The sequence below is a fragment of the Bombina bombina genome, chromosome 7 (assembly GCF_027579735.1).
Source record: "Bombina bombina isolate aBomBom1 chromosome 7, aBomBom1.pri, whole genome shotgun sequence".
Classification (NCBI taxonomy): Eukaryota; Metazoa; Chordata; class Amphibia; order Anura; family Bombinatoridae; genus Bombina; species Bombina bombina.
This window is the reverse complement of record NC_069505.1, coordinates 213,785,596-213,812,491: the sequence shown is the minus strand read 5'-3', so window position 1 is coordinate 213,812,491 and position 26,896 is coordinate 213,785,596. Positions and strand designations below refer to the sequence as shown.

The 26,896-nt window shown below is 40.9% G+C and overlaps 1 protein-coding gene across 1 annotated transcript in view; it reads right to left on the bottom strand.

Moving 5' to 3' along the window:
* Positions 1-2,118: 2,118 nt before the first annotated feature.
* Positions 2,119-26,896, bottom strand: part of TMEM9B (TMEM9 domain family member B) — a 46,884-nt gene continuing 22,106 nt past the window's right edge. The window contains exon 5 of the mRNA XM_053720603.1: positions 2,119-3,662. Within this exon, the coding sequence (XP_053576578.1) occupies positions 3,507-3,662 (156 nt within the window). The 3' untranslated portion in view covers positions 2,119-3,506. The remainder of the gene's footprint in view (positions 3,663-26,896) is intronic.

Genomic DNA, 26,896 nt, shown 5'->3' with positions numbered 1-26,896 from the left:
GGGAAGCACATAACCTCAACGAGACCCACTGCAGCCCCAAGAGAGAGAGGTTACACCCAGAACCCTCAGCTTGTAAACCCAGGGGGCTAGCTACAATGCCAACCTAGATCCTGAAGATGACAACGCATCTCAGAACCCACTCCCAACCAGGCCAGCCCAAGCATCGGTAGGTCTTGAAAACAGAACAGAAGAACCCCAACTCCAGCTCAGAAACGAGCGGAAGAATGGCCACAGCCATCCCAACAGAGCACGGGTGTCAACCCGACTCCTTAGAAACAGACAACAAGGCCGTAGACCCAAAGGAATCGAACAAAAGGCCCACCATAGTCTCGATACGGAGCCAGCAAGACTCCAGATGGAACGTAACAACCCATAGAAAAACACCCCTGTCTGAAAGGTTAACTCTCAGTTCCACCTCCTGAATCCAAGAGAATCCATAGAAAAAGTACCACACCTCCATAAGCAGGAGAATAAGCCCCCCACCCTAATAAAAGGGATGGGGCCAAAAAGGCAGAGCACCTGCCCACAAGACACAAAGCCACAGGCTAAAGGAGAGATCAATCTCCAAGATGAATTTGGAAGGAATCCCCCTAAGGAATTAGCTTGCCAACACACATTCAATGTGCAATAGTTGCAGCAGAGACACTGCAAACCCATTTGCCTGAAGAGCAGTGAATCCATAAGGTTACCACAGCAAGCTGACCAAGGGAAACCAATCATAAAGGCGTAAGTCCAGCCCAACGAGCATCAGAACACAGACGACCTGGCCAACTGTGACCAGGTCAATTAGTCCAAGTAAAAGGACATCGCCCAAGTTCCAGGGAACTGGGGAACCCCGAACCAACCCTAGAGCCAAAACGTCTGGCAACAACGCCACAAGGGAAAACACTGATTGAAGCCTTAGCAACCGGAAGCACCAGGGAGAAAACATATCTGAGCCCCCAATTGTTTTAAACAAACAATATCCAAGAACTTAACACCCTGTCTGATAAAAAAACAGACCACAGGGAGATATCAATGCAATATCCAGATCAACTCAGATAACTCGCAAGTCCCGACCCAAGGAAGAGACCACCCCTTGCCAAAGTTCAATGCTCCAAAGGAGCTAAGGCGTTAAAAGTCATACAAAGAAACTAGAGTCCATAGACTCTCAAACAGCCGTAGGACAACAAGCAAGGGGATACCCCGAGGCCAAAATCACTCAAGCTACGGCTGGTCTCCGCATCACCTCCATACAATCAGAGGATCATAGAGAGAAAAGCACAGCATCCCCAGCTCCGAGCAGAGTCCAATGAGACCACATCCAGTGCCCCTAACAGGGAACGACCATATCCCGGAGGGGAACCCAGGTCCCTAAAAGGAGACCCAACTCACATGGAGACAACTGAGGAAGACCAAAAGGTCTCATAAAAATCAGCTAGGCAGTACACAGTCAATGTGCAATAGCTGCAGCTGGTCATATTCTGCAACCCATCCATTGCAAGGCAGCTGAACTACCCAATAAACTAATAGCTGCTGAGAACTAAGTCCAGAAGGACAATTCCCAGGGCCTCAAAACTAAAAAGGCCAAACCGCCCAACTCGGAGGCAAGAGGGCACAAGCCAACCAACCCTCCACTACATGGGAAGGAGCTCTAGGGTCTGATAACCCCAGACACAAGAGAGAGAGACGCAGCAGAACTCCACTGACCCAGTCATCCAAATTGAAGGCTATAAGGACAGACAATCCTTACTGCCTCACGGACCCACCGGTCCTCTAGAATGCTTAGTTGAACACAGAGGATAACATGAGCACTCTGTGCCTCTACCGGACCAGTCAAGCAGAGCGGTGCCACGTGTCCGAACAGCTACCAGACAGAACTGAACCCAAACAGGCCTCCTGGGACAAAAGGCAAAGAATGACTGGGGGGATGAGGGAAGTGGGAGGAGTATTTAAGCCTTTGGCTGGGGTGTCTCCTGGTGGCCAGGTTCTTATTTCCCAAAAGTAATGAATGCAGCTGTGGACACTTTCCAATTAGGAAGAAAATACCGTAGGTTATAGTGATGTTGTAGGTTCCATCTTACAATTATCTTTGTGAAGTCAATGTGTTATCTTTACAAAGAATACACCACACAAAGCTGTGTACAACTAAACACAACGTGAGAACACAGGTTTAGATATTTATTATTCTCAGTCATACAAAATAGGTACAATGAGATGAAGATGCACATCCATTTACATTAAGTTTATGCTAACATTGCAAATGACATCAGTAATAAGGTTTATTCAATTTATTTCTATCAAGTGAACCCAAATAGCAGATTAAGGCAAAACTATCGTATATACAATTAAGGGTCTGTGCATTCGTTTTTGGAGAAAGGTAGGGGGGTGAGCAACTATATACACTATAAAACCATTTTAGACATCGGATGACTCTCCCAGCATTAGTGCAGCCTAGCTGCGTACGTCTAAGAGTACATTTCATTTGGGGATAGTTTTCAGCACAAACCACGGAAAGAGACATGCATTTTACAGGTTAATAAATGTGGTAAAATCCTAAATGTCATTAAACAATTGAATTATAAATGTTGCTCACCTTGGCCAGTAAATAAATAGTCAGCATTTAACAAACTGCAATGATTTTTTATCCTGACATTTTTGTCTAAATACAAAATTTTAAACTGCGGGGGTAATCCGTGTTGAGAACATAAAATTTTGCCAACGCCGCCAATTTTCTTTCCAAAGCTTATAAAAATTGTGCATATATAGAGTATCTTAAAAATATTGTAGCTAATCAAACATATACGTGTTAGCAATTGTCTTCAAAGCAAGTGGCGGCTGTAGCAGAACTCTTGCTCCCTAAAACCAGCTGCTTGTATGTTCTGTTGTATAAGGTAGGTGTAGACATTTTGGGGCATCCATACCATGGTCTTTAAATAGAAAAAAAGTGGAATACTGAGACAGTCCTTCAATCAATGGCATAAACAGTTATAGTAAGAGATAACAGCAATAAAGTAATTAGTCATTTCAAAGAGGGGACATTGACGTTCATGCAATGGATAAACAAGCCAGCTAGCAGTAAACAGTGCGATTAGAGTATTCAATGTGACATTTGCTACAGAAACACAAGATAAATATATATTTGCAATCAAGCTGAAGAGCTTCAATTAATCTTTTAAGATCTAATAAATCAAAATTTGGCAGTAAATAAATGAAACAAAATCAGTAGTGAATATATAGATACAGATTTACATACATGAAGCGGGTTTATAATAATTTAACCATTTTATCCACAGCGCTTCACCGCTCTCATTAAATGCAATTTAAATTTCAAGATTTAACCGAACAGGTTTTTATTTCACATTTTTTCTCCCCTCTGATTGCAGACATCTTCCCATGAGGAACCTCAACACTAAACAGTAGCCTCATTAAGATAACGAGACTGGATAAGAGGGATGGTATTGGGAAGACAATGCGAGGAGGGCTCTTATAATCCACGTGATGAGGACCCAGAGTACACTTGCTGATTAGCTCAATACAACATGGCGGTCAAACACAGACTTGCGTTGCTCCTGCACCTGTAATTTCCAGCGCTGCTGAGCATATTCCACTTTGTTTAATACATTTGCACGGCTCCTTGATCGCGCAAGTACATCATGAGCATTGGCAAAAGGCTGGTGATCCTGAAACACAAAATACAAGAAACATATTACATTCTACAGACTTAGACTTAAAGGGACATTAAACCCCAAAAATTTCTTTCATGATTCAGATAGATGATACCATTTTTAAAAAGTTTCCAATTTACTTCTATTATCATTTTTTTTTTCATTCCCATGTTATTCTTTGTTGGTAGGTAGCGTGCACATGCCTGAAGCATGTGCTGGAATGGATACACTCTCAAGTAAATGCAAATTTAATAGGGAGCACCTGGCACAGATAACATTTATTAAAAATGGATATGAAACGTCAACTTTTTTTTTTTTTTTTATTCAGACACAGCATACAATTTTTAAAAAGTTTCCAGTTTACTTCAATTATCAAATTTGCTTTGTTCTCATGATATTGTGTGTTGAAGAGATACCTAGGTAGGTGTCTGGAGCACTACATGACAGGAAATAGATCAATTATACTATCAAATAGGAGGCGCTAAAAACAATGAAACAAATGCTATGGTATACCCACAACTTAAAGGGACACTGAACCCAAATTTTTTCTTTCGTGATTCAGATAGAGCATGCAATTTTAAGCAACTCTCTAATTTACTCCTATTATCAAATGTTCTTCATTCTCTTGGTATCTTTATTTGAAAAAGAAGGCATCTAGGCTTTTTTTGGTTTAGACTCTGGACAGCACTTTTTTATTGGTGGATGAATTTATCCACCAATCAGCAAGAACAACCCAGGTTGTTCACCAAAAATGGGCCGGCATCTAAACTTACATTCTTGCATTTCAAATAAAGATACCAAGAGAATGAAGACAATTTGATAATAGGAGTAAATTAGAAAGTTGCTTAAAATGTCACGCTCTATCTGAATCACAAGAGAAAATGTTTTGGTTCAGTGTCCCTTTAATGATGTAAACGTGATTATTGTTCAGCAAATACCATACATAATGTATTGATATACTTACAATATCTCACAAAAGTGAGTAAACCCCTCACATTTTTGTAAATATTTTATTATATCTTTTCATGTGAAAACACTGAAGAAATTACACTTTGCTACAATGTAAAGTAGTGAGTGTACAGCCTGTATAACAGTGTAAATTTGCTGTCCCCTCAAAATAACACACAGCCATTAATGTCTAAATCGTTGGCAACATTTCCCCTCCCCGATGTCACGTGACTCGTTAGTGTTACAAGGTCTCAGGTGTGAATGGGGAGCAGGTGTGTTAAATTTGGTGTTATCACTCTCACACTCTCTCATACTGGTCACTGGAAGTTCAACATGGCACCTCATGGCAAAGAACTCTCAAAGGATCTAAAAAAAAGAATTGTTGTTCTACATAAAGATGGCCTAGGATATCAGAAGATTGCCAAGACCCTGAAACTGAGCTGCAGTGCAGTGGGCAAGACCATACAGCGGTTTCACAGGCAAGGTTCCACTCAGAACAGGCCTCACCATGGTCGACCAAAGAAGTTGAGTGCACATGCTCAGCGTCATATCCAGAGGTTGTCTTTGGGAGACATATGTGTGCTGCTTGCTAGCATTGCTGCAGAGGTTGAAGGGGTGGGGGGTCAGCCTGTCAGTGCTCAGACCATACGTCGCACACTGCATCAAAGTGGTCTGCATGGATGTCGTCCCAGAAAGAAGACTCTTCTAAAGATGATGCACAAGAAAGCCTGCAAACAGTTTGCTGAAGACAAGCAGACTAAGGACATGGATTACTGGAACCATGTCCTGTGGTCCGATGAGCCCAAGATAAACTTATTTGGTTCAGATGGTGTCAAGCATGTGTGGCGGCAACCAGGTGAGGAGTACAAAGACAAGTGTGTCTTGCCTACAGTCAAGCATGGTGGTGGGAGTGTCAAGGTCTGTGCCTGCATGAGTGCTGCCGGCACTGGGGAGCTACAGTTCATTGAGGGAATCATGAATGCCAACATGTACTGTGACATACTAAAGCAGAGCATGATCCCCTCCCTTCAGAGACTGGGCCGCAGGGCAGTATTCCAACATGATAACGACCCCAAACACACATCCAAGACGACCACTGCCTTGCTAAAGAAGCTGAGGGTAAAGGTGATGGACTGGCCAAGCATGTCTCCAGATCTAAACCCTATTGAGCATCTGTGGGGCATCCTCAAATGGAAGGTGGGGGAGCGCAAGTTCTCTAACATCCACCAGCTCCGTGATGTTGTCATGGAGGAGTGGAAGAGTACTCCAGTGGCAACATGTGAAGCTCTGGTGAACTCCATGCCCAAGAGGGTTAAGGCAGTGCTGGAAAATAATGGTGGCCACACAAAATATTGACACTTTGGGCCCAATTTGGACATTTCCACTTAGGGGTGTACTCACTTTTGTTGCCAACGGTTTAGACATTAATGGCTGTGTGTTGAGTTATTTTGAGGGGACAGCAAATTTACACTGTTATACAGGCTGTACACTCACTACTTTACATTGTAGCAACGTGTCATTTCTTCAGTGTTGTCACATGAAAAGATATAAAAAAATATTTACAAAAATGTAAGGGGTGTACTCACTTTTGTGAGATACTGTATATCATCAAGTCCAATGTCTCTAAGATAGATGAGGGAACCTATTCCCAGGGGTATTAGGGGGAGCAGTCTTCTGGTAGATACAAAAATGGCTGTACTCTCTCCTCCCAAAAACAATGTACCCTGCATAAACTTGTGTCCTATCAAGATTTATAACCTTATTGATACACACATTCGGCGCCTCTCTTTTTTTATCATTATTCCTTAATGACAAGAAAAAGTGCGGAAAATGGATAACAATTCTCTCAGGAGACTGCTGACCAGCCTTCTCATAGGCAAACAAATTATACTTCTCAACCATAGAGAAAGAGAAGTAGAAGCTTTCTGACCCTTATGCTTCCCTGAGAAGCATACCAACAGGGCAAAAGACTGGGGAAAATCCTTAGTCGCCTGTAGGTAGAATTTCAAAACACGCACAACAACAAATAACAAAGTCCTGATTAAGATTTCAATCTGAAACCACTTTAGGAAGAAAACCCAACTTAGAACGAAGAACCGCCTTATCAGCATGAAAAATAAGGTAAGGCGGATCCCACTGCAAGGCCGAGAGTTCCGAAACTCTCCGAGCAGAAGAGATAGCAAAAAGAAACAACATCTTCCAAGATGATAACTTAATATCTATGGAATGCAAAGGCTCAAATGGAGCCTGTTGTAAAACTTTAAGAATAAGGTTAAGGCTCCACAGAGGAGCAACAGGCTTAAACACAAGCCAGATTCTGACTATGGCCTGACAAAAAGATTAAACATCTGGCACATCAGCCAAACTTTATGTAGCAAAATAGATAATGCAGAAATCTGACCCTCCAGGGTACTTACTGACAATCCCTTCTCCAGACCTTCCTGGAGAAAACAGAATTTATGCTTACCTGATAAATTACTTTCTCTTACGGTGTATTCAGTCCACGGATTCATCCTTACTTGTGGGATATTCTCAATCCCTACAGGAAGTGGCAAAGAGAGCACACAGCAAAGCTGTCCATACAGCTCCCCTCAGGCTCCGCCCCCCCAGTCATTCGACCGACGGTTAGGAGAAAAAGGAGAACCATAGGGTGCAGTGGTGACTGTAGTTATTATAAATTAAATTTGAACCTGACTTAAAGGGACATAATACTCATATGCTAAATCACTTGAATCTGATGCAGTATAACTGTAAAAAGCTGACAGGAAAATATCACCTGAGCATCTCTATGTAAAAAAGGAAGATATTTTACCTCACAATTTCCTCAGCTCAGCAGAGTAAGTTCTGTGTAAAAAGTTATACTCGGCTGCTCCCAGCTGCAGGTAAAAAAATAAAAAAAATGAAGAAATTAACAGCAGCCAATCAGCATCAGCAGTGCTGAGGTCATGAACTCTTACTGTGATCTCATGGGATTTGACTTAACTCTTATGAGATTTCATAGTAAGCTTCCTTTACCTGATTGGTGAAATAATATGAGAGTTCACGAAGCTCATCCCTTCGGCTGTCCCAGGACAGACATACTAATATTCTGCTTAGAAATCCTTTACAATGGGAGGTGGCTACTGAGGAACTTTTGAGGTAAAATATCTTTCTTTTTTACATAGAGATGTTCAGGTGATATTTTCTAGTCAGCTTTTTACAGCTATGCTGCATCACTTTCAAGTGTTTAAACATTTGGGTATTATGGCCCTTTAAATGTCAGGGCGGGCCGTGGACTGAATACACCGTAAGAGAAAGTAATTTATCAGGTAAGCATAAATTCTGTTTTCTCTTACTTGGTGTATTCAGTCCACGGATTCATCCTTACTTGTGGGATACCAATACCAAAGCAATAGGACATGGATGAAGGGAGGGAACAAGTCAGGTAACCTAAACGGAAGGCACCACTGCTTGCAAAACCTTTCTCCCAAAAATAGCCTCCGAAGAAGCAAAAGTATCGAATTTGTAAAATTTGGCAAATGTATGCAGTGAGACCAAGTCGCTGCCTTACAAATCTGTTCAACAGAAGCCTCATTCTTTAAAGCCCATGTGGAAGCCACAGCTCTAGTGGAATGAGCTGTAATTCGTTCAGGAGGCTGCTGTCCCGCAGTCTCATAAGCCAAACTGATGATGCTTTTCAGCCAAAAGGAAAGAGAGGTAGCAGACGCTTTCTGACCTCTCCTCTTACCAGAATAGACAACAAACAAGGAAGATGTTTGTCTGAAATCTTTAGTTGCTTTTAAATAGAATTTTAAAGCACGAACCACGTCAGGATTGTGTAAAAGTCGGTCCTTCTTAGAAACTGGATTAGGACACAGAGAAGGAACAATGATTTCCTGGTTAATATTCTTATTAGAAAACACTTTTGGAAGGAAACCAGGTTAGGTGCGCAAAACAACCTTATCTGCATGAAACACCAGATAGGGTGAATTACACTGCAAAGCAGACAATTCAGAAACTCTTCAAGCAGAAGAAATGGCTACTAAAAACAAAACTTTCCAAGATAAAAACTTAATATCTATGGAATGCAAAGGTTCAAACGGAACCCCTTGAAGAACTGAAAGAACTAAATTTAGACTCCATAGAGGAGCCACAGGCTTGTAAACAGGCTTGATTCTGACTAGGGCCTGTGCAAACACCTGAACGTCTGGTACAGCAGCCAGACGCTTATGTAACAGAATAGACAGAGCAGATATCTGTCCCTTTAAGGAACTAGTTGACAGACCCTTCTCCAATCCTTCTTGGAGAAAAGACCATATCCTTGGAATCCTAATCTTACTCCACGAGTAACCCTTGGATTCACACCAACAAAGATATTTCCGCCATATCTTATGGTAAATTTTCCTGGTGACAGGCTTTCTGGCCTGTATCAGAGTATCTATAACTGATTCAGAGAAAACTAGATTTGGATGCTTGAAAGGACCTTGAATTAGAAGATCCTGCCTCGATGGCAGTTTCCATGGTGGGACCGATGACATGTCCACTAGGTCTGCATACCAAGTCCTGCGTGGCCACGCAGGCGCTATCAGAATTACCGAAGCCTTCTCCTGTTTGATTCTGGCTACTAGCCGAAGGAGAAGAGGAAACGGTGGAAAGACATAAGCTAGACTGAACGACCAAGGCGCTATTAATGCATCCATCAATGCCGCCTTGGGATCCCCGGATCTGGATCCGTAAAGGGGAAGTTTGGTGTTCTGACGGGACGCCATCAGATCCAATTCTGGAATACCCCATAGCTGAGTTAGCTGAGCAAAAACCTCCGGGTGGAGTTCCCACTCCCCCGGATGGAAAGTCTGACGACTTAGAAAATCCGCCTCCCAGTTGTCTACCCCTGGGATGTGAATTGCAGAAAGATGGCAGGAGTGATCCTCCGCCCATTTGATGATCTTGGATACTTCCTTCATCGCTAGGGAACTTTTTGTTCCTCCCTGATGATTGATGTACGCTACAGTCGTGATGTTGTCCGACTGAAATCTGATGAATTTGGCCTCCGCTAGTTGAGGCCACACCTGGAGCGTATTGAATATCGCTCTCAACTCCAAAATGTTTATCGGAAGAAGAGATTCTTCCCGAGACCATAGTCCCTGAGCCTTCAGGGAGTTCCAGACCGCACCCCAGCCTAACAGACTGGCCTCGGTCGTGACAATGATCCACTCCGGTCTGCGGAAACTCATTCCCTGAGACAGGTGATCTTGAGACAACCACCAGAGAAGAGAGTCTCTGGTTTTCTGGTCCATTTGTACTTGAGGAGACAAATCTGCGTAATCTCCATTCCACTGTTTGAGCATGCACAGCTGCAATGGTCTGAGATGAATTCGGGCAAAAGGGACTACGTCCATTGCCGCAACCATTAAACCAATTACTTCCATGCACTGAGCCACGGAAGGCCGAGGAATGGAATGAAGAACTCGGCAAGTATTCAGCAGTTTTGACTTCCTGACCTCTGTCAGAAAGATTTTCATTTCTACCGAGTCTATTAGTGTTCCCAGGAAAGGAACCCTTGTGAGCGGGGACAGAGAACTCTTTTCTACGTTCACCTTCCACCCGTGAGACCTTAGAAAGGCCAGAACGATGACCGTATGAGCCTTGGCTCTGTGAAAGGACGACGCCTGTATTAATATGTCGTCTAGGTAAGGTGCTACTGCAATGCCCCGCGGTCTTAGTACCGCTAGAAGGGGCCCTAGCTGTTTGCCCAAGAAGGAGAAACTTAGGAACTGATGGTGATCTTTGTGGATAGGAATATGTAGATACGCATCCTTTATATCCACGGTAGTCATATATTGACCCTCCTGGGTCATCGGCAAGATTGTCCGAATGGTTTCCATCTTTGAGGAATTTGTTTAGAATTTTTAGATCCAGGATTAGCCTGAAAATTCCCTCCTTTTTGGGAACTACAAACAGGTTTGAGTAAAAGCCCAGACCTTGTTCTACAATTGGAACTGGGTGTATCACTCCCATCTTTAGCAGATCTTCTACACAGCGTAAGAACTCCTGTTTCTTTATTTGGTCTGAAGACAAATAAAAAATGTGGAATCTTCCCCTTGGGGGAGAATCCTTGAATTCTAGAAGGTACCCCTGAGCAACTATTTCTAATGCCCAGGGATCTGGAACATCTCTTGCCCAAGCCTGAGTGAAGAGAGAAAGTCTGCCCCCTACTCGATCCGATCCCGGATCGGGGGCTACCCCTTCATGCTGTCCTGGTAGCAGGAGCAGGCTTCTTGGCCTGTTTACCCTTATTCCAGCCCTGCAGGGGTTTCCAAGTTGCTTTGGGCTGGGAAGCGTTATCTTGCTTTGCGGCAGCAGAGGTTGTGGCAGGTCCGCTCCTGAAGTTGTGAAAGGAGCAAAAATTAGCCTTGTTTTTGGCCTTAAACGGCCTATCTTGTGGCAGGGCATGGCCCTTGCCCCCAGTGATATCTGAAATAATTTATTTCGGCTCTGGGCCAAATAGGGCTTTCCCCTTGAAGGGAATATTTAACAGTTTCGTTTTGGACGACACATCAGCCGACCACGATTTGAGCCAAAGCGCTCTTCGCGCCATGATGGCAAAACCTGAGTTTTTCGCCGCTAGCTTAGCTAATTGGAGAGCGGCATCAGTGATAAAAATTAGCCAGCTTTAGAGCATGAATTCTATCCATGACCTCATCATATGAAGTCTCCCTCTGGAGCGACTCCTCCAGGGCCTCGAACCAAAAAGCCGCTGCAGTAGTTACCGGAATAATGCAGGCAATTGGTTGAAGAAGAAAACCTTGCTGAACAAAATCTTTCTTCAGCAAACCTTCCAATTTTTTATCCATAGGATCTTTGAAAGCACAACTGTCCTCTATTGGTATAGTTGTACGCTTAGCAAGTGTTGAAACAGCCCCTCTACCTTGGGGACCGTCTGCCACGCGTCCCGCCTGGGGTCATTTATGGGGAACATTTTCTTAAAGATAGGTGGGGGAACAAAGGGTACACCTGGTCTCTCCCACTCCTTAGTCACAATATCCGCCACCCTAACACCACATACTCTTTACCACCCCCGTGGAGATGCCACTTGTTAGAGCGGCAAAGAGAATGACTGGGGGGGCGGAGCCTGAGGGGAGCTGTATGGACAGCTTTGCTGTGTGCTCTCTTTGCCACTTCCTGTAGGGATTGAGAATATCCCACAAGTAAGGATGAATCCGTTGACTGAATACACCAAGTAAGAGAAAAGACAAAAACCTAGGAATCATGACCCTACTCCAAAAGTAGCCCTGGAATTCCCACCAATAAAGGTATTTACGACATACCTTATGGTAAATATTTCTAGTAACAGGCTTGCGAGTCTGAATCAAAGTCTAAATGACCGACTCCGAAAGCGACGCTTAGACAGAACTGAGCGGTCAATCTCCAAGCAGTCAGCTTCAGAGAAAAACAAGGATTTGGATGAAGCAATGGACCCTGAGTGAGAAGGTCCTTCCTCAGAGGAAACCCCCAAGTTGGAAGAGATGACATCTTCACTAGGTCAGCATACCAGATCCTGTGAAGCCATGCAGGAGCCATTAGGATTACCGATGCTCTCTACTGTTTGATACGAGTAATGACTCGTGGAAGTAGAGCAAACGGAGGAAACTGATATGTTAGACTGAAATCCCAAGGACCCGCCAGTGCATCTATCAGGGCGGCCTGTGAATCTCATGACCTAAAACCTTATCTTGGAAGCTTGTCGTTCTGCTGAGATGCCAACATGTCCAACTCCAGCACCCCCTAACTGAAGGATAACCTGGAGAACACTTCCGGATGGAGAACCCACTCCCCAGGATGAAACAACTGTCTGTTCAGGAAATCCGTTCCCAGTAGGAATGTGGATGGCAGATAGACAGCAATTGTGAGTTTCCACCCACTGAACAATCCGAGCCACCTCCTTAATGGCTAAGGAACCTGAGTTCCTCTGTATAACTGATAAACTGGGCTAAGGACAAATGAGGCCAAAACCTCAGAGCATTGAAAATCGCTCTCAACTCCAAGATTTTTATGGGGGTAGCAGACTCCTCGAGTCCAAAGTCCAAACGCCTTAACGAGTCCCAGACTGCTCCCCAGCCCAGCAGGTTGGCGTCCGTGGTCACAATCACCCAGGAATGCCTCCGGAAGCATACAACCTGGGACAGATACTCCTGAGAAAACCACCACGGGAGATTCTTAATGCTGAACGAGATCTATCCTCTGAGAGAGATCCGAATGGTCATCCATTGACTGAGCAAACATAACTGACGAGCACTCAAATGGACTCGAGCAAAGGGAATGATGTTTATGTAACCATCAGACCAATTACCTCCATACATTGAGCCACTGAAAAGTGAAGGGAAAGTCAGCTGCAGCTGGATTCAAACTCCCAACCCTCTGGTTGCAAGATGGCTAAACTATCTACTGGAGCACTAGATCTTGTTGTTGGCTGAACAGTAGATAGAGAGAGGTAAGAGGAAGAAATCTTTGATTTTCTGACCTTAAGAAATCACCCTTGTAGTTGGAACAAGGAAACTCTTCCCCAGATTCCATTCCTATCCACGGAAACGTAGAAGAGACAAGATCTCTCAAAAGAGTTTGCTCGAAGAAAAAAATGGCACCGGAACCATATATAGTCCAGGAAGGGCACCCCTGTAACTCCTTGAGACCTGAAAGAGTCTTTCTAGGATAGCGAATCTCAGGAACTAGAGAAGATCCCATAGAATGGGAACATGAAGATACACATCCTTCAGGACTATGTTCATCATGAACCAAAGAAGAAAGGAATTCTATTTTGAAGAACGGTACTCTGAGAAACCTGGGAATGAATACCTAGACCCTGTTCCCTTACCGGAACTATCACTCCCAGGGAGGAAGGTCCTGAACCCAGTTCAAGAATGCCTCCCATCACACCTGGACTGCAGATACTCCAGAAAAGAGAAAACAGACCCTGGGAAGAAAGCTTAGATTACTTCCCCCTGGACCAAGACTGATTGGTTACCAAGAAAAACTGGACTTTAGTAAGAGGAAAAAAAAAGACTTTCCTTTAGTCTATTTAGTCAGAAGTTAATCTGCCAGACCAGACCCAAACAAGGTCTCATCTTGTAAGGAAACGCCAGAAGCTTGGACTTGGAGGTAATTATAAACATATTCCAAATATGGCCGTGGAAGTTCTCAGCTGACCAAGAGTTCGGCCACAACGCCCTGCGGGCTAGCACAGCGAGTCTAATTAGACAAGGCATTGCACCAAAAAGATGCTGCACTTGAAACGTAGGATTAACCCTCAAAGTTTGCTTAAAAAATGTTAAACAAGAACTCTGTTTATTTAATGTTCTTTGAAGTAAAGCCAGTGAAGCTTAAAACTAATTCTGAGGCCCCAATAGAGGGTTAAAGGGACAGTCTACCATAGAATTGTTATTGTTTTAAAAGATAGATAATCCCTTTATTACCCATTCCCCAGTTTTGCATAACCAACAGTTATATTAATAGACTTTTTACCTCTGTGATTACCTTGTATCTAGGAACCTTCTTCCAGCCCTCTGATCACATGACTGACTGTTTATTAGCTATTGTCTTACATTTAGCATTGTTTTCTGCTAAATCTTAAATAACCCCCTGTGCCTGAACACAGTGTTATCTATATGGCCCACGTGTACTTTGTCTCTTTGTGTTGAAAAGAGATTTAAAAAGCATGTGATAAGAAGCAGCCCTCAAAGACTTAGAAATTAGCATATGAGCCTACCTAGGTTTAGTTTAAACTAAGAATATCAAGAGAAAAAAAGCAAATTTGATGATAAACGTAAATTGGAAAGCTGATTAAAATTAAAAGCCCTATCTGAATAATGAAAGTTTAATTTATACTAGACTGCTCCTTTAACTCCTTCCTTGCCTTGAAGAAGATTAACTCCTCAGTCTCCATAATCACATGCCAATATAGTGCCTGCCCACTGCCAGAAAATATACTCTATGAAGGATTTTGTCTCCCAAATTAAACGCAGGGAGTCTTTAACCTCTTCAGTGCCAGCCTCCTAGCCCCAGAAGACAAAAGGTTGTGCAGGCAGAGGAACGGCGCAATGTTTACCATCACTAGATGGTAAATATTTTACAAATAAAGCGTCAATAAAATGTCATCAATGAAAGGGCCCCTGTTTTGAAGAATAACTGTATATACTGTTCAGTACAATATGAAAGCTTACAATCACTTTAAGATGTTTAGTAAAATGAATTCCATTAATCCATTCACAAGGTCACTCTCTCAAAAGTTTCTGTAAGATTATTTTTGGCATTTTTCTGTCTAGAAGAGATTATCACATATTCTTATTTTTGTAATTCTCAAAACTATGAATTTGTTCCGCGGAAATAACAATTCCTCTTCTTCGCAGCATAAGATTTATAAAATAAACAAAGAAGTTGAGAAATAAATCTTAAACCTCAAATTTTTCTCTCATGATTCAGATACAGCACACAATTTTAAACAACTTTAAGTTTTTCTTCTATTATCAAATTTGCTTTATTCTCTTGGTATATTTTGTTAAAGGAGCAACATTTCACTACCTATTAAACTGGAAATAGTTCACCTCCCAATAATTTCATAATTATCTATGTAATTTCCTGATATAACTGGAAAAATAATCTGAAAAGTTATTCTAAAAATGAAACCTTTATGAAGAAAACCATGATTTAAAATGAGTCTGACTAGTAATTTAAAGGGACAGTCTACTCCAGAATTTTTTGTTGTTTAAAAAGATAGCTAATCCCTTTATTACCCATTCCCCAGTTTTGCATAACCAACACAGTTATATTAATACACTTTTTACCTCTGTGATTACCTTGTATTTAAGCCTCTGCAGACCGCCCCCCTTATCTCAGTTCTTTTCACAGATTTGCATTTTAGCCAGTGCTAACTCAGAAATAACTCCACAGGAGTGAGCACAATGTTATATGTGCGAACTAGCGTTGTCTAGCTGCGCAAAACTGTCAAAAGGTGACCTTCAATGACTTCAAAATTAGCATATGAGCCTACCTAGGTTTAGCTTTCAACAAAGAATACCAAGAGAACAAAGCAAATTTGATGATAAAAGTAAATTGGAAAGTTGTTTAAAATGTCATGCCTTATCCGAATCACATAAGTTTAATTTTTGAATAGACGGTTCCTTTTATTTTATTTTTTTGCAAGTTGTAAATTTATAATATATTTAATTTTGAAATAAATTATCAAACAAGACCATAACAAAATCAAATAAATAGTTTGAGACACTACCAAGCACATCAATAAATAAACATATGAGAAGACAAAGAAAATGTATGATTTAATAGTCCTCATTTGAAACACATGGATAAGCGAATACCTTAACCTCTGTTTAGTTTTGACACTGTGTTTCAGTACTTATACAATATGGCCTGCTTCTTTAAAATGCTTTGTCAAGGGGACTTTTGACATTTCTATGCTGTTAATATAAACACTTTGATCAGCAAAGCATTATGCATTTCTTAGTTAATTTATCTTGTTTTTCCTACATAAATGAATCCTCAATGACATTTTAATATATACCAGAATTAAATTGCGGATTTATTGTAAATGGTCTAACAGAGTTAACTTAATGGGCATGTTCCTTTGACTGCAGTCAGTGAGCCATAATGTGTGTTTAGTCATATCTGGTCTTATCAATTTCTCTCTAAAATGTGTGCCCTTTGTAGTATATTGGAATAAAGAAGCCATAAGAAAAAGGTTTAAAATTTAAGTGATACATTTTATTTTTTACCCATCAATTTAAACTTTTTTTGGGGCCAGTTGCATTAAAGGGATATGAAACCCACAATGTTTCTTTCATGATTCAGATAGAGCATGCAAGTTTGAACAACTTTCTAATTTACTTCTCTTTATAATTTTTCTTCGTTTTCTTGGTATCTTATGTTGAAAAGCAAGGACGTAATGCTTAGGAGCCGGACCATTTCTGGAGCACTATAATGGCAGCAGTTTTGCAAGAATGATATCCATTTAAAAGAGCACTAGATGCCAAGCAGTGTTCATTTTGTCGACAAAAACTAGACTAAAATGAGGATAAAACTAAAGAAATTCTGATGACTAAAATACGACAAAAACTAAATCAAAATGACATTTTAGTCAAAAGACTATGATTAAAACTAAATCAAAATTTGCTGTCAAAATTAACACTTTATGCAAGGTGTTATACCCAATGGATATCTAATTACTGCTCTTTTGGTTTTATTTAATTTTCAGATAGACATGTTATATACCACAATGTTCAAACCTTAATACCATAAATAAAAACAGGTTAATAAGCATTTACTCCAGGAGTATATAATGAGTTTGGAAGTTCTACTCATTTCGTTGCCGAAATTTTTTAGAATCTGTGAACAATTAATTGATTCTTCCTATAGAAATAAGCATAAACCACGAGTATGGGTTTAAGTTATGCTGTGCTAGCTGCAGAACATTTTTGTTGTGTGACTTTTGTTTTAATTATTAACAGAGAACTGTTAAAAGTTTTTATATTCGGTAATATGTGCAATGGCGTTACAGCCAATACAGATTACAGTTTGTTATTTTATAGTTGCACTTCTGTTTGTTTATGGAACTTGGTTTTATTTAATTTTAAAGTTTAATAAAGATGTTATATATCACAAGGGCTAAATCTGTGTCTGTATTGCATGTTTAAACCTTTAATACCATAAATAAGAATAGGTGTTATGTTTACTCCTGGAATACATAAATGAGTTTGGAAATTATAGAGAAATGCTTAAATAATGCATTACACTTTAACTAGACCCCTTAGATTTTAGTTGACTAATCTACTGGAGATTAAGCCGACAAACTAAAATATTTTAGATGACTAAAATAAGACTAAAACTAAAATGGCATTTTAGTCAAAAGACAAAAACTAGACAATCAAAATTTTCTGTCAAAATTAACACTGCTGCCATGTAGTGCTTCAGATGCCTACCTAGGTATCTCTTTAACACAGAATATCATGGTAAAGAAGCAAAATCTGTAAAAAGTAAATCGGACACTTATTAAAATGGTATGCTCTGTCTGAATCACAATATATATTTTTGGGGTTATATATCCCTTTAAAAAAATGATACACCATTTTACAATTTGTACTTTTTTTGCCAAATTTCCAATCGCTGGTATTACAAACCGTCACTATTAAACAAAACGTATGCTTACCTGATAAATTTCTTTCCGGATACGGGGAGTTCCACAGAGTCCTCAATTACTGTTGGGATATCACTCCTGGCCAGCAGGAGGAGGCAAAGAGCACCTACAGCAAAGTTGTTAAGTATCCCTCCCCTTCCCACTCATTCGACTGGAGGAAAATGGAGAAAAAAAGAAACACAAGGTGTAGAGGTGCCTGAGATTTAGTCAGAAAAACTGACAAATACCGGGTGGGCCGTGGACTCACCGTATCCGGAAATAAATTTATCAGGTAAGCATACATTTTGTTTTCTTTCCTAAGATACAGTGAGCCAACAGAGTACTCAATTACTGTTGGGAACCAAAACCCAAGCCAAAGGACACGGAGGACTAGGGAGGGCTAAGACAGGAATACCTAAATAGAAGGCACCAGAGCTTGCAGAACCTTTCTCCCAAAAGAGGCTTCAGCCAAGGCAAAAGTATCAAACTTGTAAAATTTTGAAAAAGTATGCAAAGAGGACCAAGTAGCAGCCTTGCACATCTGCTCAACAGAAGCTTCGTTCTTGAAGGCCCAAGAAGAAGAAACAGCCCTAGCAGAATGAGCTGGAATTCTTTCAGGAGGCTGCTGTCCAGCGGTCTCATATGCAAAACGAATAATACTTCTCAACCAGAGAGAAAGAGAAGTAGCCGTAACTTTCTGACCCTTATGTTTTCCAGAAAAACAAACAATGCAGAACACTAACGAAAGTCCTTAGTCACCTGCAAATAAAATATTAGGGTACGCACAACATCCAAGTTGTGCAAGCAGACGTTTCTTATGAGAAGAAGGATTGGGGCACAAGGAAGGAACCATAATATTTCTGTCCGACACAACCTTTGGAAGAAAACCAAACTTTGTGCGAAGAACAGCCTTATCGGCATGAAAGATAATGCGAGTCGCACTGTAAAGCAGAAGGTTCAGAAACTCTTCGAGCAGAAGAGATAGCTGTAAGAAGCAAAACTTTCCAAGATATCAACTTATCTATAGAATGCATAGGCTCAAAGGGAGCCTGTTGCAAAAATTTAAGAACAAGATTAAGACTCCACGGAGGAGCAACGGATTTAAACACAGGCCTAATTCTAATCAAGGCCTGACAAAAATATTGCACATCTGGCACAGCCGCCAGACGCTTGTGCAGCAAAAAACAGATAAAGCAGAAATCTGTCGCTTTAAGGTACTGACAGATAAACCCTTCTCCAGACTCTCCTGGAGAAAAGATACAATTCTTGGAATCCTGACCCTACTCAAAGAGTATCCTTTGGATTCACACCAATGAAGATATTTACGCCATATTTTATGGTAAATCCTTCTAGTAACAGGCTTACGAGCCTGAATCATGGTCTCAATGACCAACTTAGAAAACCCACGCTTAGATAAAACCAAGCGTTCAATCTCCAAGCAGTCAGTTTCAGAGAAACGAGATTTGGATGAAGAAAAGGACCCTGAAGTAGAAGGTCCTTCCTCAGAGGGAGTTTCCACGGTGGAAGAGATGACATTTCCACGAGGTCTGCAAACCAGATCCTGCGAGGCCACGCAGGAGCTATTAGAATCACAGACACTCTCTCCTGCTTGATACGAGCAATGACTCGTGGAAGGAGAGCAAATGGAGGAAAAAGGTATGCCAACCTGAAGTTCCAAGGAACTGCCAGAGCATCTATCTGGAAGGCCTGAGGATCCCTCGATTTTGAACCATACTTTGGAAGCTTGGCGTTCTGTTGAGATGCCATCAGATCCAATTCCGGTATCCCCTATTTGATGGTTAATCTGGAGAATACCTCGGGATGGAGTTACCACTCCCCGGGATGAAAAGTCTGTCTGCTCAGGAAATCCGCCTCCCAGTTGTCCACTCACTGAATGATCCGATCCACCTCCTTCATGGCTAAGGAGCTCCGAGTTCCTCCCTGAAGGTTGATGTAAGCCACGAGGTTATGTTGTCTGACTGGAACCTGATAAACCGGACTAAAGCCAGCTGAGGCCAAGCCATCAAGGCATTGAAGATCGCTCTCAACTCCAAGATATGTATAGGTAAAGCAGATTTATCCTGAGACCAAAGTCCCTGCGACTTAAACGAGTCCCAGACTGCTGCCCAGCCTACCAGGCTGGCAACCGTGGCCACAATCAGCCATGAGTGTCTCTGAAAGCATGTCCCCTGAGACAGATGTTCTTGAGACAGCCACCACGGAAGAGAATCTCTTGTCCTCTGATCTAGAGCTATCTTTTGAGACAGATCTGCTTATCCCTATTCCATTGACTGAGCATGCATAGTTGCAGAGCCCTCAGATGGAATCGTGCAAAAAAAGGAACTATGTCCAATGCAGCCACCATCAGACCAATCATCTCCATACATTGGGCCACTGATGGATGTACCGCAGCCTGAAGAGATAGGCAAGAGGACAGAATCTTTGCTTTTCGTACTTCCGTCAGGAATATCTTCATTAAAATGGGAATCTATAATTGTTCCTAGAAAGACCAACCTTGTGGATGGAACAAGGGAACTCTTTCCAAAATTCACCTTCCATCAGTGAGCGCGAAGAAAAGACAACAATATCTCTGTGTGAGATTTTTCAAGTTGAAAAGATGGCGCCTGTACCAGAATGTTATCCAGATATGGCGCTACTGCAATTCCCCAAGACCGAATCACTGCCAAAAGAGCCCCCAGGACCTTCGAAAAAATTCTGGGCGCTGTGGCAAAGCCAAAAGGAAGAGCCACAAACTGAAAGTGTCTGTCCAGAAAGGCAAATCTGCCAAGACTCCTTAAAGGAGTCAGCCACCGAGAACATTTTTTCTGAACACTGGAGACGGGGAAAAAGGAATTCCAGGTCTCTCCCATTCCCAAGCAATGATCTCAGAAGCACGGTCTGGCACAGGAAACACCTCCACAGAGGAGGGAACATCAAAATATCTATTTAATTTGCTAGATTTTTTAGGGTTGACAACGACAGGTGTGTCGGAGTCGTCCAAGGTAGCTAAAGCCTCCTTTAACAATACACAAAGGTGTTCAAGCGTAAATCTGAAGGAAACAATTTCAGCATCAGAAGAAGGAATTACACTATCCAAATCTGAGATTTCACCCTCAGAAGCTACCGAAGTATCTTCCTCTTCAGACTTATGAGAAAGAGCAACTTTGTTAGTCTGGACAGGATCCAAAACTTTATGGTTCTCTAATTTTCCTCTTGCGTCACCCCTGAAGCTGGGGAATGGCAGCTAACACCTCAGAAACCACCTCAGATAGCTGGGCCGCAATCGCTGCACGCAAAAATACTGCTCCAGGAGTAGCAAAATGGCACTTACCTGCACCTCTGGCTGTCCGGCAGGAGGACAGCTCACCCGGTATGAGAGGAAGCCACTCCTCACAGAGACCTGTGAACACAAGAGAGAATAGAGTAAGCATACTCTGGCTGTCTATGTAAGGGCAGCAACTTGTTAGGAAAACGCAGTGAGGCCCACCCAACAAGTTCCTAACTGCTTTAAAGCCACCACAGTGCTGCTAAAGAGACTACATGTGGGAGTACAGCTATACCCAGATTGTCAGGAAAGAACAGAGCAAGCCTGCTCTGGCTTTAAAATAATAAAATTTTGATTGTAGAGAAATCATCAACAGACACCTAACTTCACCTCCTCCTTGCACTGAAGACAAAGAGAATGACTGGGGATTGTGGGAAGGGGAGGGATACTTAACAGCTTTGCTGTAGGTGCTCTTTGCCGCCTCCTGCTGGCCAGGAGTGATATCCCAACAGTAATTGAGGACTCTGTGGACTCACCGTATCTTAGGAAAGAAATATCTGCATTCTGTCCTTTAAGGTTTTATCCAACTACAATAACTATACACTTTGCTCTATGAATCATACAATAATTTGGTTATCACAAGGTAATAACTAAAGTTGTGTAGTTATTATTTGTATCTGATTTTAGTACAAATCAGTAATTAACCTCCCAAATATGAATCATAAACTACAAGGTAATAACCAAAGTAATGAAGTTCAGGACTCGAGAAACCCAGGAGTCAGGGAGCCACTGGCTGCTAGATTTCTACCCCTGGCTCCTAACTTTTTGGGCTATTCTCAATATATCTATATACAAATACCTTTGACTGGCTCCTAAATTTTAAACAGATTTGTTGACCCCTGGACTGTAGTTGATTTATGTCTGATTTTAGTACAAATCAGTAGTTAAAGGGATAGAAATATCAAAAAATGACATGTGCATAGATACATTTCAATTTGAAATAGAAGCATTTTTTGCAATATACTTCTATTAGCAAAAAGGTTTCTAATAAAAGTTATTACTTTTACTCCAGCATACGCACATATGCTGTGAGGGCCCCTGCACAAGTATTTAAATACCAACCTTCTTAGGGAGCCAGCAGTAGCTTGTATGACACAAATTACATCTTCAAAACGTAACACACACCACAGGCACACCTCAGAGCATGCATGGTGTTACAATACTGGTGCACGCACACTCACAGGATATGTGTGTATGCTGCTGAAGAATAGTACTAACATTTACTAGAAGCATTTCCACTTATGTATATTGCAAAAATGCTTCTATTTCAGACTGAAACACACTTGTGCACATTTAATTTTTCACCTATCCCTTTAATCTCCCTAATTTCATTATTTTACATCCAGAATCAAGATAGATTCACTTGTATGTTGTGTAGTAATTTTTAAGCAATTAAGTAACTGTAAACAAAAACTAACTAACAGTATCATGAAGTGCCTTAATATAACACTACAACAGTGGGATGACTTAATCATTAACAAATTCTCCATGAAACCTATCAGGGAATATTTTAGCACATGTTTACGTTACACAGAACTGCTGTTCCTTTAATATTTCTTATAAGATTGTTTGTCCCAAAAGAATAACACTTCAAGAGAGACAGTAAATAATTAAAACCACATTGAACACCATCAAAAGACTCAAAGAAACTGGTAGGAAATAAGCAGCAAATCAAAGTCTTTTTTTCCATAAACCAAAAGCAGTTTGGCCATGAGAAATGCAACCAAATCATAAGAAGCGGTTATAACTTGTTTATAAAACACAAGCGCCTTTGTCTGACTGAGCACCTGACATCAGTATTCTATGAAATAGAGGGAATCATACAGGGTAAGTTTATTTAGCTATAGTTTCAGTATTAATCCAGTAAATTAATTCTGAGACAGCTGAACACAATGGCCAGTAAACGGTGTAATGTGGTTAATGCCTTGGCGTTCTGCCCATACAGCTGCTTTGCGTAATTACAGTAAACAAACGCATGGTTCCGGACTGTTTTGGAAATAGTGATAACCGTGTCAACTAACAAAAAGAATAAATGATTATCAGGTCATTGAACTGCTAACAATTATACATAAAGCCATCTATTAAATGACATTGCAAACATCCCCAATACACAGAACACAGGCCCAAGGTCTAATATTATATACAGCAGCCTCTCACAATTCTAACTGTCACGTGTAAAATCCTTCTGCTTTAGTATAAGTGCATAAAACCTGTGTCTGTAGCGTTCTGATTAAAAGATAAATAAAATACCTTGAGACTGTAGTATAAAATGCTTCATTATCTGTAATTAAAACAATTGCAATACACTTATTCATCCCCCTCTTTTTCTTTGGTTTAATGCTGACAATACTGAGAAGTGCATGCTGCAGACTTTACAAGCCTAACCCTGCAACATATCTGTCCCTTAGACAAAAGATAGAGGGGAACAGTGCATCTCTACTAGCACTCACTTATTTTACTCATAAAAGCAGCAATTAAATAAGTTAAAACGTAACTTAATTATAAAATAACAAAAAATTACTAATTAAAAACAAAAAGTTCCCACGTATTGACCCTATACCAGAATTCGCAACAACTTCTATAAACCACAATTACAAATATAATAGTTAGGGAGCCAATAACTATCCAATTCCACTACAGTTGTCCCACTACTGCCACCCCACCACGTACCAAAAGATCCCTAATCTAGATACAAATACAGTGACTTTTTAGAGTCATGATAACCAATTCCGGACTATTCTCGTGGCAGTAAAGTGAGTATCACACAGCCGGATGGCGAATGCGCGTCAGACGTGTACTGACCTCAGATAAGACCAGATTAATTTATGGATACTACGGTGTGATTTGTTGGTGTAATGATCGGCATCCAGCACCCCTCACTATAGTGTTGATGGTATAGATTCTAAATAAAGTAATACTGTATAGTATTTATCGTATTAATTTTATATCAGGATTGTACCTTTAATTAGTTCGGTTTCGATAAATCTCTGTCCCTAATTGACCTAACAAGGGGGGGGGGGGGGGGGGAGAGAGATGGGATAAAATAATGCAAAACAATTAAAGGTTTTGCCAACAAAAGGCCCATGGTTAGCCTGGTCTACTCCAGTAGCAAGTCTGGATTAGCTGATCCAAATAAGGCAAGTGGTGGGTGGCAGTGAAAAACAATTACAGCAAACAAGGTGTTATTATATTCTGTATTTGTACTGGGCTGGATGTTTATTTTAATACTTCACAGAAGTGTTGTAAATACAAGATGTTTATGTCTCTTAAAGGGACAGTCTACTTGGAAATTGTTATTGTGTAAAAAGATAATCCCTTTATTACCCATTCCCCAGTTTTGTGTTATATTAATACACTTTTTTCCCTCTGTGATTACCTTGCATCTAAACCTCTGTACCTCTGCAGACTGCCCCTTATTGCAGAGCTGAGCTTTTTTTTTAAACAATCTTGCATTTTAGTCAGCAAGTGCCGGTTCTTGTGAACCTATCATTCTCTGTAGAGTGAGCACACCTATCTACTACAGTATATGGCACATGTGAACTAGCATTGCCTGGCTGTAATGCAAGATTGTAAAAATCTAAAAAAAAACAAACACAACAAAAAAACACTGAGATAAGGTGCGGCCTGCAGGGGCTTAGAAACAGGCAAACTTAGAGGTTATAAAGTATATCAATATAACAATGTTGGTTGTGCAAAGCTGGGGGAATGGGTGGTAAATGTTATGCTCTAAGTCACAATATACTTTTTTTTTTGGTTCATATCCCTTTAAGGTCACAAAGGACTTTTAAACTAAAAGCATTGCAACAATAAAATAAAAGCTACCTGTAGAACTTCTAAACTGGTAGTTTGTTCCCTCTTCCTTGGTTGTGCACCCCCCCTATAGCTTCAAAAGACTGTCAGTAGAGCCAATCACCCCCATAACTTCAAAAGACTGTCAGTAGAGCCAATCAGATACAGTTCCACCTGCTACATAAGCTAAAAAGAACATGTACATATTGCTCCGCACATTGGCTATGCAGAGCAACTTTGTAAACAAATATAATAAAAGAGCTATGAACCATCATGCTTTGTAAGGAGCTCCATTAACCCCTTCTGCCTATTGGGCGTAGGTACTTTGTCACAGGGTAATTTCCCCAGCATATCCTGTTAAGGTAGTAGCTACGTCTAACCTTCTGCCTCATGCTGCGGTCACAGCTGTCAGGTACTGGCAGACTGTCTGCCAGTACTTAAGATGGTGGTGACCAGTGGGGCTGTTTGGGAGGGTAATCTATACACTACAGCTAAAATTAACCTTACAAGCTACCTGATTTAACCCTTCACTGCCTGGAATTTCAGAAGTGTGGTGCACAAATTCAATTAGCAGCCTTCTAATTACCCAAAACAATGGCAAAGCCCATGTATGTCTGCTATTTCTAAACAAAGGGGATCCCAAAGAAGCTTTTACAACCATTTGTGTTATGGCTGCATATGCAGTGAAAAGCCCAACATTTGTGAAAAAAGTAAACAATTTTTTAATTTAATTGCATTTGGTGGCAAAACAATGGCATGCAATATACCAAAAGGGGCCAAGATCAATACCTTGGGTTGTCTACTAAAAATAAGATATAGTTTTGATAGGTAAATAAAAAAAACAACAACCAAGGCTAGAAAGGTCAAAATTTAAATGTGCATTTCAATTCAAAATAGAAGCATTTTTGCAATATACTTCCATTAGCAAAAATACTTCTAGTAAAGGTTATTACTGTTTTTCTACAGCATATGCACATATCCTGTGAAGGTCGTGCACCAGTATTCACCATGCCTGCTCCAAGAGTCAGCAATGGTTTGCATGACACAAATTATGTCTTTAGAAGCAATACACACCACCTCCAGCTCTCTGAGAAGGTGAGGAGTTTGAATACAGGGGCTCTAACAGCATATATGCATATGCTGCAGAAAAACAGTAATAACTTACTAGAAGCATTTTTGCTAATGAAAGTATATTGTTGTTCATTTATGACCTTACAGATTGCAGATTGACACATTCGTAAGGTGGCCATACTGGATAAAGAAAGGTACCTTTCTTTAACGAATATGGCAGCCCAGTGCATCGCACTGGTGGAACACCGGCTTTAATCTAGCAAAGCAATATGCGACACATTACAGCAGATGGGGAGATTTTCATTGGTTTCAGGTCACCCTGTAATGCTAGTGTTTATAAAGCCTAACCAGTGCAAACTAATGTTTCTCCCTTTCTTAAGTACAAATGCATAAGGCTTTCAATACATTTGTTACCCAGTAAATACAGTCTACAAATGTATTAGTTTCCTTAGAGAGGAGATTATATATATATACACATATTATATATATGTACACATCCCATGACCCTGCAACATGCTCAGCCCTGGGTGCCACTGGCAACACAACACACAGAGAAAACCCAGCACTCAGTTACAAGCTCTCAGCTAAGATTTAAAAGCAAAACTGGAAAGGTTAGTTACCGCATCTGGCCAAATGGGACAAGCCCAGGTACCTCGTCAAGGTCCTTTCCAATACCTGGGACCCTAAAACAGCCACACAATGCAAGCTTACAAATCCAAACAAACTGGGAACAAGGGAAGGGTGTACAGGAATATGTAATCACCTTAGACATAAACAAAACACGGAAGGGAATATATATATATTATATATATGGAAGGGGATACTCTGTCTCCGAAACGTCACAGTAAAGTGTTTTTGAAAAGAAGACTAGCGAGTGCAAGTTTTTGTTACATATATATATTATTTTTTATTTATTTATTAGGGCTGCACAATTAATCGCATATGCAATTTAAAACC